The 12874-nt window shown below is 34.9% G+C and overlaps 1 protein-coding gene across 3 annotated transcripts in view; it reads left to right on the forward strand.

The window, feature by feature from the left end:
* Positions 1-279: 279 nt before the first annotated feature.
* Positions 280-12874, forward strand: part of LOC143222125 (uncharacterized) — a 44926-nt gene continuing 32331 nt past the window's right edge. The window contains exon 1 of one of the 3 annotated variants that reach the window (XM_076448120.1): positions 280-592. Coding sequence is in view for 1 of the 3 variants with exons in the window: in XM_076448122.1 (XP_076304237.1) it covers positions 11061-11076 (16 nt within the window). In the remaining 2 variants the exon portion in view is untranslated. Of the gene's footprint in view, positions 593-10567; positions 11077-12874 lie in introns of those variants that run through there. The other 2 variants (XM_076448119.1, XM_076448122.1) reach the window with 2 other exon arrangements.

Below are 12874 nucleotides of genomic sequence, written 5' to 3' on the forward strand. Positions count from 1 at the left end.
TTATTATTATTTTGTTTTTATTACCCTGATCATATCCAGTATTGACCAGAACTGGTATTTTGAACTTGTTTTATAGCAAGAACGTGCACTTCATATCTAATTTATATACCGATTCATATTAAGATATTGTTTCCAAGGTCACCAGAACTACCAACTTTCTATGATACAATTAAGTAACGAAGTAGGCTTAATTTACTGCAGCTGATCAAACGTTACTCTGGAAGCTAGAAAATTCGTCCTTGTGGCTGTTGGCTACGCTCCACTGTGCCTACTCGCAAGTAACCATTGTCTTCCGACCAGCGCGACCTAAAAACGTTTCAGAAAACTGGTAAACTTCTATTTTCTTCAAATTCGTACAGTTACCTGAACGTCTTTTTTTCCTCTTTTTTTTTTTTTTCACTAACACTAAAACATTCGAGTCAGTAAACTCGGTCTCGTAAAGATAATATTATTCTAGGGTTATAACACATGGGAAGCTAGGTACCACCTAGTTCAAACATACTGCACTGACTGCACTGGATTTACACACATATTTTCGAAATCCTTGCCACCAGAAGGAAGCACACGTTATTCATCGTAGAGCAAGATTTTGGTAAGCTACTTAAGAAATAAATCACTCTTCTGCTTTTAGCCTAAAATGTCGAAATATAAAAATAATTTAATTAGATTTAGTATATGAATTGTATTAAAAGTTTTATTTTTTAATGTAAAATCTCAATTGGTTACTTAAGAAATACAATCTATAAACATTTAAGAATAAGCGATTTCCTTTTTTTCCTTCTCTTTTGTATTTATAATCTAGATATATAGCAGATAACAGGCCTGCAGTCATCTTAAAAAAATTATGTTCTGCAGTAATTCCTGTGTATTGAGTCTGAAAATAATATTCATTTTTCTCCATCACGTACAGAGTTTTCACAAAACGTCGTATGTACTTTTACATAATTGAATCTTTTTTTATTTAAATCGGTTCACATTTTGTTATATTTAAAATGTTGACACCACTGGCTATAGATTTCTGTAAGCAAATCGCGACGTGAGAGTCTTGTCGATTATTCTAGATTTCAAATGCAATAATAATAAAAATGTCCATCATGGTAGACAAAATAATAATTTGATCTAAGTTGGAGTTTTTCTTCCCGATTTGTAAAGAAAGAAAAAATCTTTACATGATAAAGAAATATGAGCATTATTTTCGAAATCTACATAGCTGAATTTTAGAAAATGCGTTATCAAAACCAAACCAACGTTTGTGAAGTTTAAGTTTGCAGGAGTGTGTAGTTTGGTTAAGCAAGTGGACTCTGCACGTAGAAAAGTGGGTGTGTTTTCTTATCGGAAAGCCACATCGGACTATGTGCTGAGCTCACCGTGAGGAATCGAACTTCTGATTTTAGCGTTATGAATTCGTGGACTAACCGCCGTACTCACGGTGGGCACGCGGAAAGTAGATGTATATATTAAACTAAATAAAATGGTATGTTTGTAGTTAAACACGAAGTTACATTATGGGCTATCTGGGCTCCACACACCACGGGTATTGAAACCCGGTTTCTAGTGGTTTAAGTCCTGAGACATACCCCTATGCCACTTGGAAGGGGAATGAATTAAACTTCAAGTAGAGTCATAGCCTCAACTACAAAATAACGAATGGTTATTTATATTACTGTAATAGTGAATATTTAATGGTCTTCTTAGATATTTTGTTTTGCGACGTTTTATTTCATATTGTAATTTATACTACAAAAAAGCAATTTATCTTAATATTTATGAACTATGTTAGGGGCGAAAGGATACTTAAGTTTTACGAGTGATTTTCCATATTAGTCCTGCTTATGTGTTGATTCTAAGTCTTTAGTCGTGGTTAAAAACCACAAGTTTCTTAGATCCAGTTAATATTTTTAAAAGCTGTTGTACCACAGTGGTTTAGTAGTAAGTCCAAAGGCTTATAATTCTGAAATTCAGATTTCAGATATGGTATGAAGGTTTGTTAGGTCAATAGGGTAATGCATACAAATTTTCAGTTTTACGTTTTCGCATCACTATTTCGCTCTCTATTGATAGAGTTTTACGTAAGTTGGTGCAGAAATTTATTTTGTACATGGAGAGATATTTTCAATTTTGCATTTCTTGTTTTATGAGCGTTTTTGCGTTCTGTATCAGTACATGACCTCATGTGGACGAATCTTTACCAAATTTTATATGGAATTTTATTGGGTCAATGGGAAGGTGTGTATACAAATTTTGTATTTTGTGTTTTTATACGGACAATTTTGTTTTCATGTTCTTTACCACTACTTCGCCCTCTGTCGATGAATCTTTACCAAATTTGGCCGGAATGTTTGTTGCGTGTATGCGGAGATGCATACAAAGTAGGGGTTTCACATTTCGGTTGTTACAGTTTTTATGCGCGTGTTGGTGTTTTTTTGCAATTACATAGTTGTGAAGTAATTTTTCATGTCCTAAAATAACCTTTTACTGATCATGAATTTATATAATGTCGGTCCAGGGAAGGGATAATCCAGTTATTATATATATATATGATTTGCAAATGTGGAATATAACTATACGTTTTAACCCTATTATGTATATTATTATTTATAAGATAAAGTTTTAAAATGTACATTTTTCCTGTTAACCACTTCCAGAAAAGGAGAAATTTGCAAAACTCGCTCTGATGTCAGAAATAAGAAAAAATGCTGCTAAAATGGTAAACCTCTTCAAAATCTAAATTCAAAGCCATTACTTCAACTTACTTCAAGGCATTACAGGTTTGCATCAGTGCTAATAATGACATGTTGAAGTAATGATGACACACTTGAATAACAGAATAGTGTTGAGTAAGGAGTATTCGAGTGGAAGTGATTGACACACAAGGATACAGTGTAAAGGTTGGGATTCGCTTTAATTCCAATGATTACATTCTTACGATTCAGAGATGCAAATGTAATCAGCCAGAAGAGACCTATAATTCGAAAAACTAGACGATAGAACGTTTGGTTTTTACAAGTGTTCTTACTTTTACAGAATATTCTCATGTGCCATTGGCTGAGTGAGGTTTTTATGTTTGCTTTGAATTTCGCGCAAAGTTACACGAGGGCTATCTGTACTAGCCGTCCCTAATTTAGCAGTGTAAGACTAGAAGGATAGCATCTAGTCACCACCACCCACCGCCAACTCTTGGGCTACTATTTTACTAACAAATAGTGGGATTGACCATAAAAGTAAAAATTTAACTTTTCACTTCGAAAATTTCACCGTTTATAAACAAATCCTAAAGAAGCCACGGCTCGTTTGTTTTTAAATTTTGCGAAAGCTACACGAGGGCTATATGCGGTAGCCGTCATCTTCACCCACCCACAACTCTTGGGATACTCTTTTACCAACGAATAGTGAGATTGAGCGTCACATTATAACGCCCCCACGGCTGAAAGGGCGAGCATGTTTAGTGTGACGGGGATTCGAACCCGCGACCCTCGGATTTCGAGTCGAGAACCTTAACCACCTGGTCATGCTGGGCCTACTGAGTGAGGCCATCTGTCTAACAATGTTTACAATAAATTAAGGTGTCAACTGTTCGTGAATACTTCATTAGAGTGAATTTGTTATGAATGATAATCCCTTCGTTGTTCAGGTAATTCACACGTAATTTGTCACAAACTCTTTTTTTTTTTTTTTCTTCTTATTCTTCATGGCCAGATGGTTAAGACACTCAACTCGTAATCTGAGGATCGCGGGTTCGAATTCCGTCACACCAAACATGCTAGGACCTGGCATGGCCTAGCGCGTTAAGGCGTGCGCTTCGTAATCTGAGGGTCGCGGGTTCGCGCCCGAGTCGAGCCAAAACATGCTCGCCCTCCCACCCGTGGGGGCGTTATATAGTGACGGTCACTCCCACTATTCGTTGGTAAAAGAGTAGCCCAAGAGTTGTGTGGGTGGGTGATAATGAATAGCTGCCTCCCCTCTAGTCTTATACTGCAAAATTAGTGACGGTTAGTTAAATAGCCCTCGTGTAGCTTTGCGGGAAATTCAAAACAAACTTATTCTTTACAAACGAGTAAAGTCTTACGTCGCGTTTTATATTTTGTAAATTCTGAAAAAAAATTGAGGGACACTCAGAAGAGCAAACACTTCCATCAGGCAATCTTAATCGTACTCGGCTCTCAAAAAAATACTGAAATGTGTCTATACGTTCGTCGTTTTCAAAGGACACGAACCATTTTTGGCGAAATAACGCAGAGTAATATTCTACATAACTTCACCAAATTGCATGAAAATTCGATCATTTTTGGCTGAGTTATAGATTAGTTAGCATGAAAAATTGGTCCCCTTGTTAACATATTGTTTTTGTTTGTATTTTATAAGTCTAGCTGTGACCTTGACCGTATAAATACTAATCGCTTCTAAGTAGGTTCATAGTCCAAATGTACATGAGCTTTCGTCCCAGTCCATTCAGCCTTTTTTGAGAAATATTGCTAATAAACACACAAACCCAAGATGTGAAAGCATAACCTCCGTTATTTTCGCTGGCGAAGGTGAAAAAGATTTTCCAATTAAATTAACTTTGTTTTTGGTGTACATAATTGTAGATGTTTCATGTTTTGCTTAATAAACTATACGCGTAAATAATAAAGGACTTTTTACTACATATAAAGGAGAAAGGTAATTTATTCAAAATAGATCTATCGTGTAAACCTTTTAAAGGATAGTAAACGCCAGATATTCATTTATATAATTTTTAAGTAACAGCTTATTTTTGTCTTAAATTGTGTCATTTCATTTTAATCATTGCTTTATTAATTTTTTATTTGTTTCTATTGCAGGCAGTTTGATAAAGATTATTTTCGCAAAGCCAGTTTTATCGTTGGTTAAAGAGTAGCCCAAGAGTTGGCGGTAGATGGTGATGGCCAGCTGCCTTCCCTCTAGTCTTACATTGCTAAATTAGGAGCGGCTAGCTAAGATAGCCCTCGTGTAATTTTGCGCGAAATTTCAAAAACAAACGAACCGTGGCTTCTTTAGGGTTTATTTATAAACAGTGAAATATTCGAAATGAAAAGTTAAATTTTTACTTTTATTTTAACGACTGCTAAACTGACAAATCATCGAAAAACACATTTGGAACAATGTCAATTCCACTCGATTCAAGAAAGATTACAAAGCGAGTAATAGAGAAGAAGCTGTTAAGATGTGTTGGCACGACATCAACAACGACACGATTAACGTATTTTTAAAATATTTCCGGACAATGCTTTCAATGTTTAGAGACAGTTCTTTATGGATGTTTTTGACCACTTTGCCATGTAATATGTCGTGTGTATGTTTTCTGATAGCAAAGGCACAACGAACCCTTGATTTTAGCTCTGTAAACCCAAAGACTTACCGCTGTCCTACCGAGGGACGTAATATGTCGTATTTTTATATGAGAAGATAATAAATAGGCTATTATTATCAAGTGAGAGTTTCAATATATATACACTTGCCGCGAGGAATCGAGAAGGACAATTTAGGCGAGTCCGTAATGGCAAGAAACCCACTTGAAGTAAACATGTTTGTCAGAACGGCTGGTATGAGTATTAACACTTTTACTAATAAAGCAGAGAACAACGTTTTGACCTTTTCAGCCGTCCTGAGAAACATAAACTTGAACGTGTGTCTCACCCAATTATTCTATTTATTTTTGTCTTGTGTACGTTGCAAGAAAACTATTAATTCGAAATTCTTTCTAAAATTTGATTTAGAGATATATTCTCCTTACTGTTCGACATACGTTTCTCTTGTTTAATGAGAGTGGTTTTAAAATGTCCCGTTCTTATATAACTCCTCTTTAATACACTTCGAAGGAAGTAAAATCGTATCTTTATTACGATTTTTTAAAATGTTTCTATCGTCATTAGTTTCTTCATCAGAGTGAGGACAAGAATGGCGCTAAACAACACCTGTTGTTTGGAGTCTTATCATGTTACACGTTTTTAAATAAACAAAAATTTACCTAAAATTTATGTATCCCAAACACGTGGGAAGCTGTTGCCAGCTCTCTAGCACATCAATGAGAAGATTTATAACGTTAAAAATCTGGGCTTCGATACTTTTATTGGGCACAGCATATATAGCCCACTGAATACTTTAATAACAAACAAGCTGTTGTTGTCCTGACTTTCTTTGGCTATCACTTGCTCAGCTAGCAGAAGTAACAGCACTTGTCAGGTCGGTCCCAGGGAGGAGATTTGAAATGTCAAAACACCGACATGGGCAACCACCAACCCTTGTGTGTCTTCACTTTATATGTCTGTTTCTCAGTGCGTAATGTTCATAAACAGAACATGGTTTTCCCGTTTGCAAACTGAACCTAAACTCAAACTCATGATTATTACGTCAAGACCGTTTTATAGCAAACCCGAGCATCATTTGGAAATTTATTCTTTATGCTCAGTACTATTTCAAACACACAAAATTTTATAAAACATGCCAACAGTAGTAAGTTACTAAACTTTGCACAAAATATGTTTCTATATACAATTTGTTTTTCTAAATTCTATTGAAAATTAATCAAACTGCAATCTTTCACGTGAGAAAAAAGCGTCGAATTTTCTTTGAAAATAACGATTTTGAAGTGATTCTTAAAATAACAATAATAATAAACATGTTGGAAAATCAAGTTTCTTGCATGATAACGGTTCTTCTTCGTATACTAACCAAATTGAAATCTCAAGAAATACAAAGATGACAGAACGTGGTACTATTTTTCTTTCAGAAAATAAAGCGATACTCCACTTGAAATTTCCTAAAAAACAAGTAATGAATGCAGGTGTACCTCGACAGAATTCTACCGTATCATTGTAAGGTTAAGGGTGACAACGTGGTTGTTATTTCTCAATTTAAAAGCCACGCCACTCTCTTTCGTACTTCCATTAGACAGAACTGAATTCAAACTGAGCACGATATCAACACACAGATATCGGTTTTATTAAACGAAGATTACGTCAGACGTAATGACGGTTGCATGGATCATTGCAAGATTCACAGAAGAGAAATGACTTTTCGAGATAATACCCTAAGCTGTACACTTTAAGAATTAAACAGGTTTTTGGTAATTAACTTTACATTAGAACTAAAATCGTGTAGCGTAGAAAATTCAAACCAATAATAATTTACACGAAGTTTAGTCTGTCAGATTTTCCAAGAGCTAATACCACGATAAAGCAAGTTAAATATGAAGCCGATAACTTTCCATAATCCGGAAAAACAACAAATATTAATGCTTTAATTTCAAAGCGTTTTTCTTTGTTTGTTTTCGCAAAGTGAGCTATGAGAAAAGATAGAAGTGTGGAAACACTACCCTTATTTTTAGTAAAATAAAAAGTGGTAACCTGTGCCCTTGACCCCTCTAATTCTCAGTTCCTAAGACAGTCTATATAACACGCCACTGTAAATTCCTTGCATTTTTCTGACCCCTCACCTCCCTCTCTGCCGGAACTATAGCCACTGTTCAGTGAGACAAATAGTACCGACAATTGTGTCTAACAAAAACTGCGAAAATCTTGGTCCTTGGGCGTAGCGGGGAGCCGAAGGGGAGATTTCATAACGAACGAACGGAAAGTACTTCCTTCAGGTCAGGCAGGGTCTTGGTTGAGTCACCAAAAGTAGACTGAAAAACAACAATAGCGTTAAAAATAATAATAATCTAATAATATTATCTGTTTCCCAAATCCATTATTTGTAGTATATCATTTCTAGAGACACGGCTTTCAGATGTTAATCATCTCTCCCTAAGAATGTAACACCTTTCCTAATTATTGCCTTATCTGTATAAGCTTTGGTTCTGTTAAACCACAAGTCTCCTCTGATGTTTTCGTTTTTTAATATCTTTGACCGTCTTAATAACCACTCACTGGTTATCAACTACGTCTACTAAGCCGCTTTTATGCGTTTCAGAATCATTTTATAAATGTATAAGAGATGAAAACTTCAGAATAAAAGTCTTTAACTTATTTCACTTGCTTATTAGCTGCAGTTAGATCTGTTGATTCGTTTTAGTGCATTTTATTCTTATTTGAGCCAGGTGGTTAAAGCGCTCGACTCCCGATCTGAGGGACGTTGGTTCGAATCCCCATCAAGCTAAAACATGCTCGCCCCTTCAGCTGTGAGGGCGTTATAATGTTACGGTGAATTCCACTATTCGTTGACAAAAGAAGAGCTTAAAAGTTGGCGGTGGGTGGTGACGACCAGAGTTGCCTTTCCTCTAGTTTTACACTGCTAAATTAGAGACTGCTACCGCAGATAGCTCTCGTGTAGCTTTACGCGAAATTCAAATCAAACTATTTTGTTTGAGGAATATTATAACTACATATCACAGTGCACCAAACTGCCCCAAACCTAAATGCTGTAATTGTGGGGAAGAACACACGGCTAATTACAAAGGATGCCAAAAATACAAATCTATTAAGGCACACTTATATCAACTTTAAAAATCCAAACATGAATAAGCCACAAACAAACAAAATCCAAGAAAAATCAAAATCAACTACTACTCAAATACCACAAAACACAAACTCATGTGCTACAGTAGTCAAGAAAACATCATTCATGCAGGAAAAATTATCAACAAGTAATGAAGATTTACCTAAAACAACTGAAGACACACATAAAACCACGCCTATGAATATTGAAAACACACTAACTAATGCCATTACTTCCACATTTTCTGAAATATTCACAGAATACACAAATCCTAATAATGAAAACAATCTAACAGATATAATCATTAAAATAATTATGAAAAACATCGAGAAATACCTACCACAAATGTTAACATACATAATGAACTCTGTTAAACATAGATAAATTCACAGTATTACATATCAATATCCATAGTGCTATTGGTTCCCGTTAAATTTGTATATCTGATAAAATCAAATTTAAATAATATTAATTAATAAAATATGCTAAAGTACAACAGCCACCTACGTAATAGACATAAAAAAAGAAAAATATAAATGAACATTGCCCTGAAAAGGACCAGTCTAATGTTAATATTAATCCATAAAATTCAGTCAATTCCAACAATGCAATGGAAGGAGGTATAAGTATCGGTGTACCTGACCCTCCTGGGTATAAAAATTGTATATATCCAAATATCAGAGAGAGAGAGATAATATTATATGTAAAAAAATTGTTTTTTTTAAAGCAAAGCAACAAAATGAGCTGTCTGTGCTCTTCTCATCATGAGTATCGAAACATGATTTTTAAGTTAAGCGGTATAGTTCATTACAAGATCTCACGGCACAATTCCATGATCTATCGACCCTTAAGCGTTGTCTTCAGGTGATCCCTCTACTGACGCAGTGCTGAACGTTGTTCCCGTGCAATATCTATTGGCGCAGAGCTGAGCGTTGTTTCCATGTGATCTCTATTGACGTAGAGTGAGCATTGTCTCCAGGTGATCCCTCTATTGACGCAGTGCTGAACATTGTTTCCGTGTAATCTCTATTGGCGCAGAACTGAGCATTGTTTCCGTGTGATATCTATTAACGCAGAGCTCAGCGCTGTCTTCGTATGATCTCAAAACGAATGACACGCTAAAATATTTAAGATAAATTAAAACACAAGTTTTCTCTCTCTCACACATACATATATAGATACACGTAAAATGAAGACATAATACCTACAGCTCTCACAGAAGTTTAATAGGTCTCCGCCCATGTGAAGAGATAACCATCTAAATATCACCAACAACGCGCCTGGCGTCCTTTGAGATCACGTTGATTTCTAATAATATAGATATACTTATTGTTTTATCGTTTTAATAATGATAAACAATTAAACTGAAGAACTGTTTCGTGTAAAAATACCAAGTGTAATAAATACGTGTCTCAAACACCAACAGAAAACTATAGTGAAAGTTGAATGCTGAGGGGAATGGATTTTGTAGAGAGTGTATCTAAACAAATCTTAGATGAAGTTATAGATTAGTCATCTATAGAAGTATAACACATGATGTTGTAAGGACTACAGTGGCGAATTTAAATTTGTATGAGCCCAGGGGCTAATAATTCCTGTGGGTCCTACATTCCATGTAATTTTACATAGAATAAAATTATCAATGGGCCTCTATTAAGACCATGGGCCCTGGGTCTGAGCCTCCTCTAGCCCCTATCCAAACACGCCACTTGAAGGGCTACATTTTAAACTCCTTCAGGAGGATGGAGCTTTATGTTTCGATTGTTAATTTGATATTAAAATTTAAATTCTCCATTATTTTAAGCTAATCACGTATCATAATGAATTCCGAAACACAACATATGCATGAAAAGGAAAGACCAATAAACTAATACTTCGGTTTGTATGGAAGCCACTCGGGGAGTCTCCGTAGTAAATGGAATCGCTTCTTCAAGAACTTCAACGGAATCAGTTGTTATTGTAAAGAGACTCTTTGCCTCCTACTGTGTTGGCTATATTCTGTGTTTAGAGCTATAAAACCTACGTAAACCATATCTTTCCAACCACCTTATATATCTTCAAACATGGGCATACAAGCTAGCCCTCTGTAGTTCATCATGTTCGCCGCAAGGCCATCTACTCCGTTGCCTTTGGCTAAGGTAAACGAGCTCTTTGTCGAGTAAGTAAAAAAAAAATTACAAAAAAAAAACTAACAGCGTGAAGCTGGCGGTTATGTTCCCCGGAAAAAGCCTAAAGCGCTACTCAAATGAATTATTTATATCGGCAATGACGTGTACGAGTACCTCGCCTGCCCATGAGTGAGCTTCAGAGAGAGAAGTATGCATGATAGGAAGGAGGTATCATTGTGTACAGGAGTGTTTCCCAAGTACGGTGTGAACATCAGCAGGTGCTCGTGCTCGACGTATGTGCGCGTGGTCTCATCGCTGAAACCGTCTACAGAACATCTATGTATCTTTGCCTTCGCTCAAGGTGCATATTACGTTGTTAGTTTCCCACGTATCTAGAAGTGAAAAACTGTGCATTTTCTTTAAAAACAAACAGACAAACTTATATTTGTATTTCAAAGTTATACGCACAAAATTCGGGCAAGATTTCTGGAGCAACTCATGAAAATAAGGGCAGGTGAGCGAACTCTAGGTTGCCTATGTGTTGATGATTGAACCCCTTTGATTTATTCTTAAAATGTTTGCTTAACATTCGTTTGTTTTTTCTTAAAATTGTAGAAAGGCTGCCACAGTTAGAACGTTATTCTTTATTCCAATAATTTGTCGCAAATATATATTGTTTTCTTACTGCCAATAATGTTAAAGTTGAAACTGTAGTAGGCCTAGTAAAGTTAAGGTTAAAACTGTAGAAGGCCTAATAATGTTAAGGTTAAAACTGTTGTAAGCCTAGTAGTGTTAAGAGTAAAATTGTAGTAGGCCTAGTAATGTTAAGATTAAAACTGTAGTAGGCCTAATAATGTTAAGAATAAAACTGTAGTAGGCCTAATAATGTTAAGAATAAAACTGTAGTAGGCCTAGCAGTGTTAAGGTTAAAACAGTAGTAGGCCTAGTAATGTTAAGGCGAAGCAGTATGTCTCCACCCTAACAACGCTAGAAACCAGCATATTTTATGCTGTTTTAAGCTGACATATCATCGCGATATACGACAGGGATTAAGGCAGAAGATACGGTTAATATTCCAATGTTTATAAGAACATAAATAAAGTACAATGTATGTAACAGAATTATATGACTACCGAGACACTCTAAAAAAAAAAAGCGTATACACGTTTAAATACTCAATCACCCGAATGCATACGTGGTATTATTAAGTGGAATAATTATGTGTGTGTGTATATATATATATATATATGAGAAATTTTCATTAAGATTTTGATAATCTACTCGATCTAACTTATTGATAAAGTAACATTATAAAATAATGAATTGTTAAAATTATCGTATGAAGAAGTGCAAAAATCAACTTTCTTCATTTTTCGGTATTTTACTTTTTTGCTTTTTCCTTCCATAATGGTATCAACGTGTTGTTTTTTTCTTTATTTTTTTACTCACCTGTAAAATGTTAATAAAGGGACTGGTCTGCAGCCACAAATAATGGAAATATTCTAATATTTTATTCCACTAGAGAGCGAATAAATTCTTTTTTTTTTTTTTGCTTATAAATCGTGTTTAAACTTTAGGCCTAATTGTCGATTTTTAGATACTAATAATGAAAGTAATGTAATATTTTATTCCACTAGTAAGCGAATAAACTCGTTTTCGTTTGCATACGAATCGTATTTAAACTTTAGGTCTAATTGTCGATTTTTAACTAATTATATTCAGATTGTTGGAATGTATAATAGTTATAAAATAGTGAATTTTAATACCATGTAATTAAGCAGCTTTTAAAATTATAAATAGCACTTTTATATAACCTAAAACGGGTAATTATTTCTTTTACGCAATCTGTCATTTGTAGAGTCCCACAAATGAACGAAGTTGTTTGAGGCAGTGACTATTAAGGTTAATAGCTGTAGATTGATTGTATAGCTGGTACACACGTGTTTCGAGTACGAAGCGTATTTAAACTTTAGGCCTAATTGTCGATTTTTAGGCACTTGTTGGAATTTGTATTGAGCTGTAATAATACTGTTTTATTTATAAGCCATGGAAAAGTAAAGAATTAACTTAATGTTTTTCCTTGTTTGTTTGTTTTTATGTTACTAAAGTAATTTAGTTGTCTTTAAAGTTAATCTTATAAATGTCGTAGTTTTGCAGTCGTTGAGAAAAGTGCACGTTGAACGTTTTTTCACTTCTGTATTTGTATAAACATAATACTAGTTTATTTTCCTATCATACACAATACACATTAACACATTGCTTTGCGTTTCCGAGTAAAATACCGAAGAAGAGTGCATTTGGTTGACATAAAT

Source organism: Tachypleus tridentatus, chromosome 8 (genome assembly GCF_004210375.1).
Source record: "Tachypleus tridentatus isolate NWPU-2018 chromosome 8, ASM421037v1, whole genome shotgun sequence".
Classification (NCBI taxonomy): Eukaryota; Metazoa; Arthropoda; class Merostomata; order Xiphosura; family Limulidae; genus Tachypleus; species Tachypleus tridentatus.